At 37.3% G+C, this 21,857-nt stretch overlaps 1 protein-coding gene across 1 annotated transcript in view; it reads right to left on the reverse strand.

Annotated features, from left to right (window-relative positions):
• LOC117408670 (osteoclast-stimulating factor 1-like) overlaps positions 1-21,512 on the reverse strand; it is a 32,095-nt gene extending 10,583 nt beyond the window's left edge. The window contains exons 1-6 of the mRNA XM_034013867.3: positions 21,317-21,512; positions 6,889-6,935; positions 6,547-6,597; positions 6,383-6,446; positions 1,560-1,613; positions 1,229-1,336 (exon numbers count right to left, since the gene is read on the reverse strand). Coding sequence (XP_033869758.1) covers positions 1,229-1,336; positions 1,560-1,613; positions 6,383-6,446; positions 6,547-6,597; positions 6,889-6,935; positions 21,317-21,350 — 358 coding nt within the window. The 5' untranslated portion in view covers positions 21,351-21,512. The remainder of the gene's footprint in view (positions 1-1,228; positions 1,337-1,559; positions 1,614-6,382; positions 6,447-6,546; positions 6,598-6,888; positions 6,936-21,316) is intronic.
• Positions 21,513-21,857: the final 345 nt, after the last annotated feature.

The raw sequence follows: 21,857 nt of genomic DNA on the forward strand, positions 1-21,857 counted from the left end.
CATCACAACACTTATTATGCTTGTATGGTTAACAGATAATGTCATGTTGAATGAGCATGATTGAACCTAAAGCTTTCTAACCTACAGAAAAACACCTTGCTTCTATATACACTACCACTACAAAACAATATTGACTAAGGCAGAACTACACTATAGCAAGTACAATGCAGTACAGCCAGAAGAGAGACATGCATTAAGCAAAAAGATGTGTGTTGGTGACAAGAAACATCGGATACAACATAAGCAAGGGAGCAAACCTTAAACTTTGTCCAGAAATGAAACAGAAAGCTTAACAAAAGACTGAAAACAAAAAAGTTTTACATCTGTTACATTGAACATTCAAATCCATATATATATATATATATATATATATATATATATATATATATATATATATATATATATATATATATATATATATATATATATATAAAATATATATATAAATATTATTAACTTTACACCTACAACTATGAAGTTTAGGCTGTAGAATCTAATAATGCATTTACTAGAATAAAGTTATGAGCAATTAAATTGCAAAAAAAAGGACAAAACAAAAAAGTGAGCTATTCTCAGTTCACTCTAAAGCCCCTTTCATACTGGCACACCTGGGTTACAATCCCTTACCCAGGTTGATCCAGGTCCCAGCGATCCACCTCGGGGCGTGTGTCGATATACTTCGACCCAGGTTGAGCGAGACAAAATGCATGACAGCCATTTGTGAGCCGACGCAATAAAAAACAGCCACGCCTTCCGCAAGGAACATTTCATTTTAGGCGTATTTTTGTTGATTGAGACACAGCATGAGCCAGATTGCAGCAGAGATGTAGAAACATTCGCTCTAACTAACATTTAGGCAGACAATTCAATCCAGAGAAGCTTGGATGGAAGCATCAGTAACAAGCTGCTTCTGGGACATTGATATGTGTATTGTGTACTCGCTCTAACGCTGCTTTATCAAAAGCTGTGTGAAATCGTGTACCTAAACCGCATGACACCAGGTCCTGACCCGGGTAGGTTCGGACCCAGGTAGAGCATGCCAGTGTGAAAGGGGCTTACGAACTCTCTTAAAAGGAATTTCTTACCAGCAAAGAAACAGAGTAACTTTCTTATTTATTTTTTAAATAATTTGAGTTAAACAATAAACTACAGCTGTTTTGTAGAATTTACATTGTTCTAAACAACTGTGTGGATTACAAAATGGATAATATCAATCAAAACTCCTTACCTTTGTGCCCACCATGACACCCCCAATAAAGAGCAGTATTTCCAGCTTTGTCAAGACCATTTATGCCAACTCCGTTATCCAAACACTCTCTTAACCAGCTCAGGTTACCTGAAATCAGTAGGACACAGTTGGATGATACTTACTTACAAAAATTACAGTACCTGTAATTATCCACTTAACTACTAGAAACATGTATCGGTATGCTGTTGAATATTTTGTATTCGTTTATACTGACAGACATGTTGAGCTACATACAGTAGGCTACATGTTACAATTATTGTTATGGAGTTTAAAATAAAATAAAAATAAAAAAAATTGAAAAATGACCAACCTCTTTTGGCAGCTTCGTGCATTGGATTGTCTATTGATTCTGCCTGCTCTGCAACTAGGGTTTAAAAACAACAATTTATTAATTATTATTTGACTAGAATGAATCCCACAGATAGCACAGTCTCTTCCACAAGAGTGTCCTAGTGCAGATGTTGCAGTAGTCAATACAATCTTAGCCTTCCAGCTACATATTTAAAACATCTATATAAATCAATGGTACTCTTATGGCTCCACCTAGTTGGAAAAGGGCTGTGGATTACTTTAACATCAGTTTAATATTGAGAGACTTATATGGTATTTGCTTACACTCAACAGATCTTTCCCACTGTGAAACTTAACATACTCTCAGACATACCATCTCGCTGACGATAATACATATCTGATGCCAGAGGAGTGCTCAGAGAAACATCTACTCTGACACCATGGCTGGGATAATAACATCTACTCTGAAGCCACTGAGGAGATGGCACTTGTTGCTGTATTCAAAACTATTTTGCTCTCAGCTGTTTCCACAATAAAGACTTTGTTGGTTTTGACAATCTTTGTCCAGACTATTTTATTGTAAAGTAGATGAACTTTACAATACTGTAACAGTAGAGAGACATGTGTGCGTGTTATCTGCTTGATTGACAGGAGGACGGAAGGTTGGGATTGACACACACCGCAGGCTCGCAGGTTTTATTTACAGACAGACACACACAGGAACCTCACGTGATGCTACCAACAATGGTAACTCGCGTGGGACATATGGCTTGGCGTACAAAAGGCAATATAAACAAAGTACAAAAACTACAATCAAAAGGTGTTGTGAATACAGCGAGTGCTATTCCACTAATAATGGAGCTCCCACACACCTGTCTGCTGTACTGGGTGGGATCTACTATCCCGAAACTAACTCCCTGTCCCTCAGGCAGTTCACCCAACTCCAACCTTGTTATATACACATGGTCGCTGTGGCTTCCTTCTCCCAGGACGACCCCATACCAACGTCCGACCCCTGAAACGCAGTCCTTCAGCAGCACAGGCAGCCCAATGGTTTTGCAACTGCAACACTTTGATCCCTATGGCTTTTCAGCAGCCCCGAGGTGTATTAATCGGGACCCTTTTATTCATGATGCTCTGCTGGACCACGCCCCCCTGCTGGCTAGGAATCAGCAGCTGGTAATCATCACACACTGCTTCTCCTCAGGTCAGGTTCCCCATTACACATGTATACACATAATCCCACAATTATTTACACCAACACAGCCCACCCTGCTACATAAACCAACTTGGTAAAAATACTTCTCAGTAAAGACTAATAGGAATCAAATAAGCTATGTGTAATATCAAGCCTGCGTTTGCTAAACAGTGTAAGTCAATAAATAAATAAATAAATAAATAAATAAATAAATAAATAAATAAATAATAAAACCATGACTATTTCAATTATCTATTTAATATAAATTAATTAAGCAGTATTATTGAGAATACCACCAAAGATCTGCATGCTCTTTAGTCATATTCATTTGAAATAATTCTGAATATCTTATTTTTTTGCATTTCTCACACCCACAAATGCAGGCCCAGACTGGACATCTGGCAGCTCTGGCAAATGCCAGAGGGGCAGGTGCGTTAGTGGGCCAGTGATCATGAGGGGGAAAAAAAAAAATATGGAAAAAACGTCTTTTTTTTGCTTTTGCTATTGGGTACGTGTAGATTAATCAAATAGAAAAGACTTAAAAATGACTTACTACATTAATAACTCACCTAAAATAATGCAATTAAATACAAACTGAGGGGAGTTCCCTCTCAGCAACTTTATTTACAAAACACCGCAATACACACACATTCATGTGTGGCTTCTCCCTAATCCTGAGCCAATCAGTGCAGAATGCTGGGTCATCATGTGTTGACATATTCAAAAAAAAAAAAAAAGCTGGACGTCAAAATTAGTAGGCCTGCACTCCCTGTTAGAAACATGGATAAATCAAATAAACGAAAAGTGTTCAAATAACTGATTTGTTTAGTGGTCCCGGCCCTTCTCAACCATCATCATCAACTTCAACTTGGGAATCGTGATGCGAATGAAAAAGTAAATGATATTCCTCATCCTGTGACAGATATTCTTGATCGTGTGGCAACTATTCCTGTTATTGAGCAACAATTGGCAGAATTAGGTGATTTAGCATCTAATGTGAGTGCAGACCTCAAAGAGAGCCAGCAGTAGGCTGATCCATAGGTCCTCCTTTATATTATGTTGCCTTGGCCTATAGACGGAGCAACACATTTATAACTGTTTATTGTTTGAGGGTAGTCCTTTTACTTCATGAAACAAAGTTAGTAGAAAGAAGAAAAAATCACAGAACAGTATAGTAGTGAAGGTAGAAAGTAAGTTCATCTGTATGGGCAGCAGTGTGGAGTGGTGGTTAGGGCTCTGGACTCTTGACCGGAGGGTCGTGGGTTCAATCCCCGGTGGGGGACACTGCTGCTGTACCCTTGAGCAAGGTACTTTACCTAGATTGCTCCAGTAAAAACCCAACTGATGTCGGATAGCAAACTAAGTAAATTTCTAACTCTAGAACACCACATTTAAAACAGTCGCACAGGTGCATAAACCCAGGATCGGACTACGCAGCATAAACTCCGGGTGAGATTTTGTGCAAACAGCTGATCCCTACAAGAAAATAGTCTGAACACTAATTTGAAGACAATAATGAGTGTTTATTTATTCCACACCTCATTAATGCAGTGGTTTCATTTGCATGGTAGTTTCTATACTGTCATTTACAAATTCTGTGACGTGAACAGAAAATAAATTAATTGAAGCTGCGTATTTGTCCCAATGCTAAACAAAACAAGTGCGTTGCATGTTCGGTTTTGCCAAGGTTGTAATATTGCTACTGCATCATAAAGAAAATACAGCTGCATAAGGATTATACCTTTCTACAACAGAATATTTTCTTAATCACGTGAGAGAAGAGGCTTATGAACAGTAAGTACACACTTTTCTTATTATGTATATTATTTAAACCTTTGCAGTCCATTTATTCAGCATGTCTCAGGTGGGTCAGGTCCAATTTATTTTCACACGTGCCGTTTAAAAGTATTTTTTTTTCACAGTAAAACAGGTTTAAAAGGCACTGCACATCAACAGGACAATCAGTACTGCATTTCCAGCCCAGCCCCACCCCTTGTTCGCTATATTTTTCAAATAACTCTTAATAGTACATACCGATAAATCATCTCTTGATCACTCGTTTTATCACCAAACTCCTCAATAATGCGATCCAAGTCATTATTTTATTACTATAACATCTAAAAAAAGCCCTGCAAATGTCTGTGATATTCTTTGAGCGCTGGATGCAGAAACAGCTATCTTGTTTGTTTATGTCCGTGTTACCTATTTGGTGTCGGGGCTGGCTATCTGTATTCATGAGATAGACTTTTTTTTTTTTCGGCTTCTCTCGGCTCCTATCGGTCTCACTCGGCAACTGAATGGGTTTCTCTGCTTTTTCCGGAGAAAAAAACGACTAGACTTGTTTTTTTACATCTTTTTGAAGATGTCGGACAGGGTCCGACATTGGACCGGAAAGGAAAAATTGCAATGTCGGACCAGGTCCGACATAGGACCACAAAATTAAGTTTGGCAATTGTCATGGGAAGATATAAATTAAATTCTGTTTTTACGTAGCATGTGCTGGCAAACTGTATCGTATTACTGTATTAGAGGGTTAAATATTAATTAATTTAGCTGATTGAAGTGATTCATGCAATATTAATCAGTGTACACTTTAAAACAAACTATTAAGTACTGGTTGGATTAAAAACTTGGATTATTGGATGTCACCAAGGACCAAAGATGAGAGTCCCTGTCTTAAGCAATGACCTAACACACCATCTGGGAAGTCTCTGGCCTTGAATCTTACTTTTTGGGGCTGTGAATCTCATTCTTTATTATTATTATTATTATTATTATTATTATTATTATTATTATTATTATTATTATTTATTTATTTATTTCTTAGCAGACGCCCTTATCCAGGGCGACTTACAATTGTTACAAGATATCACATTATTTTTACATACAATTACCCATTTATACAGTTGGGTTTTTACTGGAGCAATCTACGTAAAGTACCTTGCAGCGGTACAGCTGCAGCGTCCCCCACCTGGGATTTAAACCACGATCCTCTGGTCAAGAGTCCAGAGCCCTAACTACTACTCCATACTGCTGCCCTGCAGGTAGGACAGCCAACCCTTGGCATCTCTGTCTTACATGTAAAAGCATGTTAATATTACCTTGGATATTACCTCCTAAAATGTCTGCAATAACATCATATTAGGTTACTGACATAAATAAGCAAAGCCATCGTACACTGTATTCCAAATATGTCTGTAGGTCTCCTGTGGTTTATGTATATTTACAGCAAACAGTAAAACAGTCCCATCACAAGATAGCCTTTTTTTAGTTCAGTAATTGAAATTTGCTAATCGTCTTATGTAATTCTCTGTCAGAACGCAAATTCCTCATTTTATTCTTGGTAAGTATCGTCAGCTTCAACGTGGGCTGGTGCACTTTAAAATGCCAGGGCCGATTTGCAGTCCCATTCCGTCACTGGACAAATCGGCACAATACTAGCAGTCAAAGGTCAGCAGCATCTTTCATTCTATTTCGGGGTGGGGTAATCAATGACATCACGTTATGTATTTTTTTGTAATGTTTGCTGAGCTGTCATTTTAAAAGCATAAAGGAGTGACTTCAGGATACATTTTTGTAATGTTTTCTGAGCTGTCATTTTAAAAGCATAAAGGAGTGACTTCAGGATAAATTTATCTACCTACCGTAATTGCTTGGAATTAGGCCTGTCCTGCCTTTACAGGTCCCTTTCCACCAGTTGCTATCACTCTAAAAATAAAAAGAAACATCATTAAAAATGCACTGAATACAAACCTTAAAAGTAAAGAGGACAACATCAGAACATTAAAAACAAATATTAATGACTCACCGTATCTGAAATGTACAAGATGTCTCCTTCATCAAAATACAATTCATCAGGCTGCAAGCAAGCAAGAAAAAAAAAAGGAAAAAAAAAAGATTAGCAATATTAAAAAGTGTCTGGCACTATGACTGGTTCTTTTCATCAGAAAAGATGTGAATCCCTATAATGACAATTCAGCAAATACTGGTAAAGTCTGTATCTAGGACTATGTGGGTTTACAAACTCATATTGGATTGTTTTGCATAATAAAGGAAATATGCTGAAAAAAGCTGACATTTTAATATACTGTTTTCAAAACTAGAAAATTATTCCTTAATTCCAGATAAAAATGCACTAAAATGTACTCACAGTTCTTGGTTCAAATGTATACAGGGCTCTGAATACTTTGACCTGTCCTGAAAAACAAAAGAAATGCAATGAAATCTGATGTAATTTTAGCCTTTTCAACTATATTTTGACTTTGCATCTAGAATTAGTGTGAACTTGAGACAACAATCTTGAATTATATATATTTTTTTATTTATAAATAACGGCTTTAAGTTTGAATTAACACCCAATTAAAATATTTGAAGATCCCCATTATGTCAAAAAAGACTTGCTTTTAATATATAAAAAAAACTTTGTCTCAAGAGGGTATGTAACAAAGCACCTCCTTCTAGTAGCGTAACAGGGACCGCTCTGCCAGTTTATTTACTTCAGGAATGGACACAGTAGTCAAGACAGACAAACTGGTTTCAGCACTCTTAGGCACTTATTAGAATTTCAAATGTGGGCTACTGCCTCTAAGTGAAAATAAAACACACACAAAAAAGGAGAAAACAAATTAGCTCTTATTTCAAACCCTAAATTAAACGTTACCTTGTGGCAATTCTCATACCACTACTACCATCCCTAAACTAAGTATGGGAAACACTAATCTGTTCTCCCTACAATCCAAAGTTAACCAAGTCTAAAAATCACAACTCTAAAAGCAGGGTCGCAAAACATTAACAAACTGAAGTTCAGAATCACCAGCCATTCCCCTTCACATACATCTCCTCACGCAGCAACACTGCCAATTCCAAAACTACCCAGCTGAAATGGGTTTTCCTATTAACCAATTATCCCCAGGGCTGCGATCAACAGGCAGAGCACACTGCTATGGCGCTATGTAACATAAAAAAGTTACTGAACAGTGTGTTATGAAGACAGAACTTTCAAGACGGCAGAAAACACAGCACAAGTTATTTCTGGATTAATTTTTGGAAGATTGCTGTTTAATGCCTCCATTGCACTTGCATCGAGAGCCAACACCATGGCTTTAGCGGCAGTGAATTCAAACACATGCAAGAGTCCTGTACGGATTAACAACTACGTTGAGAGCATTGTTCCTCAGTACTGTGATTGTTGCATATTGCATGTTTTATTTACAGGTGGCTACAGTGCAGTTTACACATGCTATTAGGATGTTTCTATTGTATGTAAGTATTGTTGTACAGCAAAATAAAATACATTTTTTCCCCCAAAAAATAGATCAGTTTGTTCAATAATTCTTGAACCCAGGAACATTTTTATACAACAAATAAAATACAAAATACACTTTCCAAATACATTTTTTCTTCAATGATTCTTTGAATACATCTGTGAATGACTTTAGCAGTTAGTTTCTTTGTTTTGCAACCTTCTGCATTTCCATGAGCTCCTGCATCTGCCTACTCCTGTTTGCTTGTTTTTCTCTCCAATATTATTATTGTTATTATTATTATTATTATTATTATTATTATTATTATTATTATTATTATTTCTTAGCTGACGCCCTTATCCAGGGCGACTTACAATTGTTACAAGATATCATATTTTTACATACAATTACCCATTTATACAGTTTTTTTATAATACTTATATCATTTTGTTTGTAAATGTGCTCTTGGTTAGATAGAAATGTAACACTGCAAAAGTACCTCATTTTAGTAAAGTTCTCTTATTCTAACATCCCCTTTCTGCTACAAAAGAAAGGGTTTCAAGTTTTTGGTGTAGACTATACTGCTGTGCTCTTTCAGTCTTTCAGCCGCGATACACTGTGAAGCCTAATCTCACAGAAATAGCAAAACGATATATATATATATATATATAACAGTGTTACATATAGTTCACCTTTAACATAGCACTATTTGTCTATTATTTTTCTTTTTAAATGTAGTACAGAATATTCCTTAATGTTTTTTTTTCTTTCTTTTTGTTCTCTCGTTGACAATTTGAACTGGCAAAAAGCGCAGGGAAGATTGTTACATTGGTGGCCCGTACGGGGAACCGAATAGTTTGTTATTATGGCATCCACTACAACTGAGGATGATTCCACTGTGATTTTGCCTTTAGATTTTACAGCCGAACTGTTTGTGACCAGACAGGATTCCATAAGCGATTTGGTTACAAGTTTGGATGAATTGTATTGATATAACGAAGATAGTGAAGATGATCAAAATATTTCTCCCCAAGAGTTTCCACCTCCTCCTACAGAAGTTGAGTTAATTAGGACATCTGATATCAGGGAGTTGCAGGATGTAATTGAACAGCTGAGTAGCTGCATAGGTAGAATGGAAAATGAATTGATGGTGAGCAATATCCACTAGGAAGATTTACTACGGTACCATATCGAAAGGAAATGTGCTAGAGTAGAACAGAAGTGTGAATTATCCCTTAATGAATTAAAAACATATGGTTGACTGTTTAATGCACAGGGACAGACAGCTTGAAGCTAAATTTAGCATTTTAGATGGGAAAATAGTAGCAGTTAAAAAGACTAGAAGTAGTCTAAGTTTTGCATCACCTGGTAGTAAAGGTGGTGACAGCATTGTATCTAGTATCACAGTCACGACCCCTAGACAAGAAAGTGCAGTCAGTACAGATTGCCACTTTGCACACCATCGTAAATTGCCCATAAAATTAGACTTTCCTTGCTATGGAGAAGTTGGTGGCGATAAAGATCTACTTTCTTATATTGAACATTGTGAAGAGTTTAACATTGCGGCCTCTGTCAGATTCCCAGTTACTAGTGACTGAATACAGCGCTTAAAGGGACCGCTAAAAATAGGTGGAAAGTGGTTCGAACATCCATCACGTCCTGGATCTAGTTTAAAATGGCGTTTGGAAAATCATTCTTGTCAGAAGATTATGTTGTTACATGCCACTCATTTTTAAAAGTTTAAAAAATGAGTGGCATGTAACATAGAAGTGAAAAACTAAAGGATTAAATAACAGATGAATAAAGAACAACAAATAATTAAGGACTACTGTAGCTCTTAAACATCTCATTACAAAAATGCAAAAAACTAAGTTTTGAAAGCTTTGAGCCATGCTTAAGATACAGTATTTGAAAGTATATATTTATGCTGTTGCAATCAGTATTGTTTATAGTGATGTATAAAATAAATGTGGCATTCGACCCTTTTAAAATGAGTGGAATTTCATTGAAATAAATCATATTCCTTTCATTCCAATTCCAAATCCTGAAGATTTTTTCAATTCAAATTCAAATTCAAATTCTTGAATTGAATTGGAGTTTACCAACACATTCGGAATTGATCCCAACCCTGGGAAATATTGGGGTCACTAGAGGGAGCAGCAGCGTTTAGCACATTAGATCTCAAGAGTGGATATTGACAAGTTCCCAAGGATCCTGCTAGTATGGAAGAAACTGCTTTTGCTACATCCGAAGGTTTGTTCGGATTTACTGTCGTGCCGTTTGGTTTAAAGAATGCCAGTTACTTTCCAACGTTTAATGGAGATCGTGTTGGCAGATGCGAGAAGAAAGATCTGTGTTGTTTATATTGACGATGTCATTGTCTATTACAAAACTGAAGTACATCTAAAAGATCTGGATGCTGTGTTACAAAGATTGAAACGAGCCAATCTCACTCTTAATCTTAAGAAGAAGTGTCATTTTATGCAGAAGAGCATTGTGTTTCTTGGACAGCAGGAGTCTGCTGAATGCATAGCTACAGATGTCCAGAAGATTGAAGCTATTCAACAGTTTCCTGTTCCCAAGTCATTGAAGAAGGTCCAGCACTTCCTGGGTGTGGCCGGGTGGTACCACCGGTATATACCCAGGTTTGCTGAACGGGCTGCTCCGATCAGTGCCCTGAAAAGCAAAGATGCCATTTGGGAATGGAACCAGGAGTGCCAAGAGGCATTCAAAGATCTGAAAGCTGCTTTGGTCTCTGCACCTGTCTTGTGACATCCAAATGATCAATTTCGGGTACAAACCGATGCCAGCAATGATGCTAGTAAAGGTTTTATGGCTAAACTAGCTGCAACATGTAAAGGTCCTGCCACTATTCAAGCAAGGTCCAATAAATTACAAAGTAAGCTTTGATGATTCCCTGAAGTCAGTAGACTACAGGGTGGTCTCCCCTTTACCAACACCTGAGGTGGGGGGGGGTATAGCCAATGAGAATATAAAGTAATTATGGAAAGACTAAATGCATTTATGTCTACTGCCCAGAGCTAATTCTATGTTCTTTTTGTATGCCTGTTGATTATTGTGTATTGTATTAATGTGCGGTAATATTTAATCTCCGCCACCAGGAGGCAAAGAGCATGTCAGTTTTAACAACCTATATAAACTCTGTGGTTTTGTTGCAGGGGAGAGAGCCGGAAAGAGAGTTACATCATGGTCCCTTGAGGAGGAGAATGATTGCTGGCTTCTCTGTGTTTTAGAGAGGGAAATTTGAAAAGTTACATTTATATAGTGACAAATTATTTTGCTGGGTTTGTCATTAGAATTATATCTGCGTATTACGTACTGGTCCTGCAAATAACTCATTAAGCCATTTGCATAACCTTTTTGATATCTACTTTTTCTTGGATTATTTTTACCATTGTGCATTTCTGCAAGTGGTTGGATTGTTTTATTTTTGTGAGTTCACTTGATGCCTTTCTACAGCGATACATCGTTTTCTTCATCTCTGCTCGTGGATCTATTGTTTCATGACCGAAAAACTTACTTTATACAATATCTTGCTGAACTGGTTCGCGGGACTGAGATATTGTGTGCTTTGCACTGATAAAGGACACTGATTGTATTGAATGCTGTTTGAACCCAAATCAAATGTGTTTGATTGTTATGGTGTGTGTAGCATAGGGCTGGGACAATGCATCAACCCATTGAATCGATGGTGTGGGGAAAAAAAACAAAAAACACAGTTCATTAATAGGACTGTTTTTTTTTATTAAGACCAGCAAATTTTAAAGCTACACTCTTATTCCTTACCTTTCCTTTGGTTTCTTTAAATAATAATAAATAGGAAACAAACAGAAATGCTGAACACAGAAAAAGCACCACTCAAGTTAATACAGGACGTACAAACAAGGTGGAACACAGTTTATTATATGTTTGAATGCCTTCTTGAATTAAAATGGCCAGTTACTGCTGTTTTGTCAAACCTAGATTTGACCAAAAAGTCTGACACAGCTACTTTAGATCTAACAAAGCTAATGGCTGATATACTATACTACAGCCATTCGAACTGGAACATTCGAACAAGAACGGCCAGTTCTTTATACCCACTTGCAACAGGGATAAAACACAGACTGACTGAGGTTCCTGATGAAGAGGAGACACCGTCTTCTTTAATCAACTGATTTGCTAATTCCAGTTAAATGGAGTTTGAGAGATAAGCTAGTGCGTAATTTGTCTCGCCGATTTTGTTTACATCAGCTGAATGACCCAAATCAGGAGGTTATGTCACTGCTTTGTGTGTCATATCTTGACCCCACGATTTCACCATTGGGATTTCCTATCCGTACAGGCCAAAGCCCACGTGTCTGAAGCACTGTCTTCCAAATTAGTGAGGCTGGTGGAGGACAACCTCGAAAATGACAGAACTTGTGTCTGTACGAGTGAGTGCAGCACAGAGGACTCACCTGTTAAAAAGAAAACGAAGACCGAACAAGCAATGGAATTGTTACTTCGTGGACGGCAAGAAATACACACTACTTCCAAGAAAACCTTAGTCCAACAACAGATTTACGATGTATGCTTCTGAAACTCCATTAAACATCAGCAAAGATCCCCTGATTTGGTGGGAAAAAATAACCAGACACGCTTTCCCAACCTAGCAGCCTTGGCAAAGAGCATGTTAAGTATGCAACATCGGTCCCGAGCGAGCGTGTGTTCAGCAAAGCAGGGATGCTTGTGAACCGGAGAATGTGGATGCCATAATATTTCTGAATAAAAACAGAAGATAAGCTCTGGAGAGAGCACAGACTTTGTTACGTTGGACTTGTAAATAGTTATTCTTGTGTTCCCCGTTAGAGTTTTTTTTCCTCTAATCCGGTTGCTGTCAAGACATATTAAGGTAAGACAGTAATATTTTTAATGTTTTATTAACTTTTTGTGGGGAACCTCACCGACAGTGTGACTAGACATGATTAGAAATGTGTATTTTAAGTTCAACTTGATTTTTTTATTGCTGTTTTTTGTTCTCTCATTGACAATTTGAACTTGCAGAAAAGCGCAGGGAAGATGTTACAAAGCGCTCTCGGCGTGCAGGTCGTTCAATAGAAAGCGCCATGTAATGCTCTGGAGCGCTCTGCCTATTGAATGCACCCCAGGTGTTTTTAATAATCATTGTGTAGTTACTGCCCTCCCCAACATGGCCTCTGTTTAATCCCAACCTTAAATCACTGGACGCTGTCTGAACTCAACTCCTCTAGCGCGGTTACAGCGCCATCTAGGCGAGAGGGAATGTACACTCCGTCACAGTTGCTTTCAAAAGTATAGCGGACAGCCAATCGGAGAGCAAGATTTTCGTTAGCTATGACGGAATTCTGAATAGTTGCTTGAACCTAGAATGCAGCAATGCGCACTTTACTGTATTGTATGGGGGGGGTAGCATTCGAGGACTGGTACTGCAGAGTAAAGTAATAGTGTTGGATAGTATGGGAACTTAAAGGCTAAAATACAGATGTATTCATTAAAGGCTACTCTGTGCTTGTTCTATTAAACCTCCCTTGGTTCTTCACTGTTTGAATCTCTGTTGCTATAGGGTATGTAAAGTAATTGGACACCATATGACAAAAAAAAAAAAAAGTTCTGTATGGCTCTTTCAATGTTACTCAGCTTTTTAGATTAACACTATGAAAGAAAGGTAATATAAATAGTTATTTTTATAAGAATTGCTTTTAAATAAAGATTGCAGTCACATTGAAAATTAACTCAATATGCAACATGTCAAAAAGAAAGCAAATACTAATGTATTTGTTTATTTCAGTTAAAAATCCCAACTTAAAACTACCTAAAGTAGCCAATACATGCAATTAGCACACCCCTAGAAGCGTTTACTTGTCTCAAAAAGTGCTTTTGTTTTCCTTGGAGATTTTATCCCACCCAAATCATTCTAGTCTAGTGTTTATAGCTATAAAAAGCAAAGAAATTTGAAGTTGACTTTGCAGGCTGTTTTGTAGCGTTTGAAAAGTAATAATTAGTTTGATTGCTCCAGTAGGTTTCCATTATCAGTTGCAACATATTCAATTCAAAATGTGGTCAATAAAAGGGGAAAGGATTAACATGCTGTACAGTACACACTCCCACACTTCATCTAGTCTACATATTTGTATGGTCTAGTATAGTGCTGCAACGATTATTCTAATTCATCGATTAATCGTGAATGTTGCTGTCATTGATTAATATTTTTATCACTGATTCATCGCCCCCGATCCCCCGTCGCAGATAGAGCCTGCTTTAGCCTTGTTCACACAGCTGTAGTGCAGGTGATTCTTTAACAAAGTGGGCACGCAGAAGCAAGCAGTGATGTGAGCCCATCCCCCAACACACACACACATATATATACACTGTATATAAAGATAGTGAATGGAGAGACAGTAGGATTAGTATTCATTTATTTATTTAAGGCAAATGTTTCCTGTAAATTATAAACAGACAACTAGGGCTAGACTCCCCACGTTTTTTTCTTTTTGTTTTATTTCATGTGCATACCTTTTTTTTTTACACTAGGATCAAAATCTAATATAATATAGGATCAAAATCGAAGTAATGCAGGTGACTGAGACTGGTTAAAATAGAACAGTAAGAAAGAAAAAAAAAATGTTACTCGACATGTTTGAAATTGCGCGGTCGAATTTGCCTAAATACATCACAATGCTGAAAAACAGTACGTGACTGGAGACGAAACGAAGACAAATTTAAAATGGCCAAAGAAAAATGAGCTGATAAGAGGAAAGCGTTTATGACCCAATGTAGAAAACATTTTGTTTGAATGGAGTACTCTGATTGACTTTAATACATACTGTAACTTGTTCTACATGTCAGTGTAACGCAGTGGGTACTTGATAAGCTAAAATCAAATAGGTTGAAACAGATGTGATATGGGATATATAACTTGATTTTATGCTGTCAATGATTACTTTTTAAATTTTAGAAATTTTGAAAAACTGAATAGATAACTAAAAATGAAAAACACTCAATTATTAATGAGTATGTAGGGAAAAAAATCAATTGGTGTTCTTCTAAAACTGAAGTCTCAGAAAGTGGGGGGGAACGACTTTTACACCAGTGCGACCTATAAAAGGATTTTTACGGTAATACTTCATCAAAATAATACATTTTAATTTAGGATTTTAATTTGATAATTTATTATTATTATTATTATTATTATTATTATTATTATTATTATTTATTCCCTACATGTTGAAGATTCATTAAGAACATAAGTTTACATATTGAGAGGAGGCCATTTGGCCCATCTTGCTCATTTGGTTGTTAGTAGCTTATTGATCTGAGAATCTTATCAGGCAGCTTCTTGAAGGATCCCAGGGTGTCAGCTTCAACAACATTACTGGGGAGTTATTTTCTGTTCTGAATGCCCCATTATCTAATCTCCATTAGTGACCCCTGGTCCTTGTTTCATTTTTCAGGTCAAAAAAGTCCCTTGGGTCGACATTGTCAATACCTTTTAGAATTCTGAATGCTTGAATCAGATCGCCGCGTAGTCTTCTTTGTTCAAGACTGAATAGATTCAATTATTTTAGGCTGTCTGCATATGACATGCCTTTAAAACCCGGAATAATTCTGGTCGCTCTTCTTTGCACTCTTTCTAGAACAGCAATATCCTTTTTGTAGCGAGGTGACCAGAACTGAACACAATATTCTAGATGAGCTTCCCCACATTGTCTAAATAAAGACATTTCTGAGTAATATAAACTCCTAGGTCTTTTTCATAGATTCCTTCTTCTATTTCAGTATCTCCCATATGGATTTCCATTACACGAGAGTAGATATTGAAACTTCAAGCTGATTTGAACTCGGCTCTCGCCAATATAAGCACCAACTAAGATGTAGCTTTACAGTAAACTAATGTGATCCATCTGTGTCTCCATCCATTTGCGTTTCCTTCCATATGATGATGTAGATATCCTTCTGTCTGGTGTTGATGGCTGAAGTGTAATGCTGGCTCCAGGGATCAGCTTATTGCCTCCCCAGCGCCTCAGCACACACAACGACTGTGATGCTGGCTCCGGGGATCAACCACAGTGCGGTCTCCCCCAGCGCATCAGCATGACAACCGTCTGGATTGAGCTAAGTAGGGTACATCTCTGGGGTCTTCAAGTGGGCACCTTCCATCCTCGGTGTTTCACCAACTAGCCCACGACACCTCAAGAGGGCTCGACGGTGATTCCTTGGCTAACAGCCACCTTACATCCTGTCAAAATGTGCCTTAATGTTGCAGGTGATGAACACAAAGGGCATGAGGGATCCTCTCCTACCCAGAGGTTTAGGTTCTGTGGTGATGGGAGAATACCATATGTTGACCTGATGAGGAAACTGATCCTGCTGTGTTCCATTGACCATAGGTCTTGCCAGCCAATCTTGCGTTGTTTCACACTCCCACCTCATCCATTTTCCCTGCTTGGCTTGGGAAATGGCCTTTATGCACCTCATCCTCTCCTCCTGCTTTTGCACCTCGTTGACTACCATCTTCCTCCGTTGAGCTGGGGCTGCCTTGTGCCATGTAGGAGGAGCTGAACTTAGACCAAGACCCCCTCTTCCATGCTGAACTTGCCCCATGATCTCACCAATTCGAAGGGCAGCCTTTGCATCCTCCACAGCTTTCTTTGCCGCCCACTTTCTTCCAGTTTTCAACACAGGTGCTGCCTCCCTTACGCATTTGTCACGTGACTCTACTAATGTCATTTCCAGTCTGACGTTGGCGCACTTAAACTCCTCGGTTAGAGCGGAGACTGGTAGCTGCAGTATTCCTTTACCAGAAAGTCTCACTCTGCTGAGGCAGCGTGGAACTCCCAACCATTTCCTGTTGTATGAAATGCACATTTTTATTGCTTGCATGCAGTACCTTACACTTTTCAGTATTAAATGTAATTTGCCACGTGTTTGCCCAGTTCTGAATGCTGTCTAGATTATTTTGAGTGACCATTGCTGCTGCAGTGGTGTTTGCCACTCCTCCTATTTTTGTGTCGTCTGCAAAAACAACAAGTTTGCTTACTATACCAGAATCTGAGTCATTAATGTAGATTAGGAAGAGCAGAGGACCTAATACTGATCTCTGTGGTACTCCACTGGCTTCTCCTCTAATCAGTACTTTCTGTTTTCTATATGTTAACCACTCCCTAATCCATAAGCATGTGTTTCCCTGAATCCCTACTGTGGTCAGATGAGCTGGCCATGCTAAAATATTTTTTTACAAACAGTAAATGTTTTTTTTTTCCTTTTCTGTGGTTTTTGTTATCTGTACTTAACAGGGCGAGTCTCAGACTATTTCACTTTTTTTATGGAAGCCTAGTGTGTGCAGATTAATTTAATGTATGACATGTACCTGTAACCTTTACAGTTAGTTATAGCCACAAATCTAACTGTGAAAAAAATAAATAAAAAACAACAGGCAAAAATAGCTCTGACCCTATGCCTCGTTACTTTCAAAGGTTTATAACTATGCCGATGTTTCCATCTCAAATGCTTGCAGTGACTCGCAAGCGATTATATTTTTTCAACAAAGCCCCTTCTTTGAAGCACTAGTCTAATATGACATAATTTAAGACCCTTTGCATATCTGTTTGAGTCAGTCCAGCATTTAGTATGAGTTGAATTACACATATGAGATTAATTAGACACACCACACTTTGATACAAGTAACATGAAATTAAGTCTCATAGTAAAACCTGAAATGACTCAACCTGCTCAGTAAGAAGTCATCTTCCATTATTCCCTGCATAGTTAAATAGGCACTGGCTCATTTGTTTTTCAACTGAACTTAAACCAAGCATTAATAGTTAGGACTCTTACTGGTTGAGTTTTCCATTTGTCGTGGTAAAAAAAAAAAAAAAAAAAAAAAAATTATATATATATATATATATATATATATATATATATATATATATATATATATATATATATATATATATATATATATAAAATACTGAATTTCACACTGAATTGAAAATATGGGCATAAATTAAATCAAAGTTTATGGCTCTGCCATTGCTATGCATTTACAATGACTATGTCGTTGCCTTAAATTTGATTTGCATCGACACCCTTGACTAGTAGATCTGAGCTTGTGGTTTATCAACAAAGTCATTAATTTGGTAACTGCATCTACACATGATCAAACAATCTCTATGTCTCCTAACCACATCCTATTTGCTACCGAGCCATTAATTCTGAAGATAAAAGATTTCTACACTGTAAAAACACTACAAATTGCATACAGTGCTACCCTGTTATAATGCGGCTGTCAGGGTCCAAAATTAGGAGTGTGTTATTTTTGTTCCCGAAATGATTTTGTAGCATACGATGGAAATTGAAGGAAGGCGACACAAACAATTTGCTGGTACTCAAATCCATGGTTTATTGGGACGATTATTCCCGGCTCATTAGCCTGGGCCACACTAAAAACAACAATCTTGCACTTTCACAGCAGCACATTCACAAAGCAGCTTGTCTCACTCGGCTCTGCTCGCTCTGATGTGGGCACCTCCTATATGCTTTCATGTCCCCGCCCTGTTTACATTCCTGCAGAAACCAAGCAATAAAGCAGAGTCTAATTCATTGTCTTTAGCGCAGCGCTTTTATTTTTTCCTAGAGCAGACCTCTTTGGAGTCAATCTTATCAAGAAAAACACTTCGTTTTTCTTCGTCTTTTAGCCACCCAAGCAATGTAGTTTCTGCAACATTTATATATGTACATTGAACTGCCATTTGGCATCCTTTGTTTTGTAGTTAATTCGCTGGGATTAAGTAAGTCCTACACAACATATTCTTTACTCCAGGGACATTTTTCTTCTTTAATATGTTACATTTTGTAAGGTCTTGCTGTAAAACAAAGGCCCACACAGGGGCTACTGCCACACCCTCATTACTTTTTGAAAAACAAACGAATATCGGAACAAATATATAAATTATGAGCCAATATCCTAACATGAAAGTCTGGTGTTCGTCCCAGCAATAAAATATATGGTGGTCACTTAGGGATTTATTTTCACAAATATGGTTATTTGAACAGAAATTACCCTGTATGTGTAAAGTCAACAAATACTACAAAGGTAAATATTTAAGAAATGATGGTCTTCTCTCTGTACTATTTGCTGAAATTTCTAGAGCAGACACTGTTAGTAAGGACAAAGCTAGAAGATAAAAGCAGCAAAAGGTAAGAGGTTTATTTTGTTGTGACCCAAGGCTTGAGTGCACACACTATTTATTATTAGATCAGAGTACTTCCTGAAATCTCAGGAAACTGGAACTTCAGCTGGTTCTTTCAGAATTTGAAAGTCTAAGCGATCAAAAAGTTCCTATGTTTTTTCATGTCATTTTTCCACGCAGTAACACTCTGATTTAAAATTTTGGATTTTTGCAAATGTACAAATATAACCAGTTATAAACATTTGTTTTGCAGATTGAGGACTGAATGTGCTTCATTACCTTGCTAGGATTTCTTTTCTTCAAAATACTAACCAGCAAAAGTAGAGCACCTGGTAGGCACAATGTGCAGGAATAAAGCTTAGCTGTGTCAACTCAAAGACACATTTGGCAAGTACTGACTTGCTCAAAATAGTTTCTAAAATTCTGTAAATTTACAGACGGTCAAAAAAAAAAAAAAAAAAGTCAAATTTGAACCCTACCAGTAAACAACAAAAAATGTATGATTTTTGATCTAAATACGGTATGGTATATTTTTTATTGATTTGCGGCTTTCCCAATCAGCTCGAATTACATATACCAAATGACGTATGTGATGGCAGTGAAAAGTATCAAAAGAAGAATACCAATTAACAATACTGTGCTGAAATTAGAATACGCGTTCTTTAACCAAGTAGCCAAAGCACAGCGAGCTCAGGAGACATCGTCCAGCTTGCAAAGCTTTTCCTGCAAATCGTTCTTGGAAGTATGTTGGATAGCCTAGAAATTAAATTGCAGTACCAAATGACTGACTTGACAGATCTTGGACAGGATCTGGCGGCTGATGAATACTCCTAGCAAAGAGCCACGTTTTCCTACACTTGCCAAGTTTGCCATTAGTATGTTGGCTTTGCCACACAGTGCTACAGAATTAGAAGGAGTATTTTCTCAGATGAATCTTGTAAAAAGACGTAAGATATGAACTGTCTACAGACATTCTGCCTCGAATTCTGACTATCAAGACTGCTGGTAATAGCAGCACCAGCTCCAGACCAAGGAAGCAAATGATCCAGTCTGCAAATGTGTCCATGTATGACCATAAGTAGTAAATAAGACCTAAAGAAATGCAAGTACATAAAAATAGCCTATTTTATAATGGATTTTATTATCTGAGATAAATGATATCAGTAAAAACAAAAAGGTTGGCAACTCTGAACTATCCCCGATTTATGACTCTCTGTAACTGGAATTTTGTATTTCAGCAACAAACAGTAAAACGTGTTGTCCTTAAACGTCACATCATGTTTCCAAAGGGCAATTTATGCAAATCGTTAATAATGTATTGTATTTAATAACCAAAATAGAATACTGTGAAAACAAACACCGTTTCTACATTATAGCTTAATTTAAACAAAATTGACCCTTTAATTTAAACGAAACGTTCGTTGTTCACGACCTAAAATACAATGGAGATCACTCTAGCAACAACAACCCATTGTAGGCCTGTATAGAACCACCTTATTGTGCACCTACTTGTGGATGTTGCAATCCTACTTGTGGATGTTGTTGGAAATCAACTGCTGATTTAGAACAAGTTTTAAATCAAATATAAAACACTGTGCCAATTGAGGGTGTATTTAAAATAATACGCTGGTACTACTAGGTATTACATTCAATGTGCCAACAGAGGCTCTAAAGCTTTACTTTAGAAAAACAAACTCACTTTCAGTCTAATTACGACGATGCAGAAACAAACTCGGTATGCATGTTTGTTAATTATATAGATCTTGACTTCATTCAACTGCAGCACGAGCGGCAACACCCACCCCAACACAGAATGCAATGCAAACTAAAAAATTAAAACTAAATTAAAACTTTATCACGATTTTTAAATATAATAAATCAGGAAGTCAGCAGCTTAACCCATCAAAATCAAATTGAAATAGTGTTAATTAACAAACGTCAAAATTCAATTCAAATAAATGAAGTAAGCACTCCACGTTATTTTATTAAAATACAAGGCCTTTTTTGTTTGATAAACTCAGTGATAGGAGTCAGGATTAACCAGAACGTTATCAATGTACTAAAGTGTAGTATTATTAAGATTAGAATTCCTGCGGTAGTTTGTTTGGAGATTTAATTGGTTTACCTGGCTTCGCTGGCTTGGGTGGCGGCTTGGACATCTTGTCGAAATAAATGCCTCAAACAACCGAAAACAAAATTACGAAGGCAGATTTTCTACAGTTAAAAGATTTGTTTCCCCACTGTGTAAGATAGATAAATAAATGAGGAAGTTGAATCCGAGCAGCTGGTTCAGCAGTTCGTAATAAGGAAGAGTTGTGGTGAACGCTATGCATGCTGGGCCATGCAAAAAAAAAAAAAAAAAAAAATCAGGTTATTTGAACAGTGTATCTAACAGAGTAAATTAATTTCTATTCCACAGATCGTGGTGGAGCTGTAATTTTACATTGCTTTGTATATTAAAATACATTCTAAAAAAAGGTCAAACAGTAATATACTAGAGATACTGCCGTTAAATAAATACGCATTCGGGACATACATGCCAAAGGTTCCTATATGGTCGGGACAGTACCGATTTCCTAGCAAAAAATGTCCCGCGTCCCGATGCATAGGAAGAAAGTCCCGATATTCACCCATATATATACAGTATGTATATTCTGCACAGTAGA

The sequence above is a fragment of the Acipenser ruthenus genome, chromosome 2 (assembly GCF_902713425.1).
Source record: "Acipenser ruthenus chromosome 2, fAciRut3.2 maternal haplotype, whole genome shotgun sequence".
NCBI lineage: Eukaryota > Metazoa > Chordata > Actinopteri > Acipenseriformes > Acipenseridae > Acipenser > Acipenser ruthenus.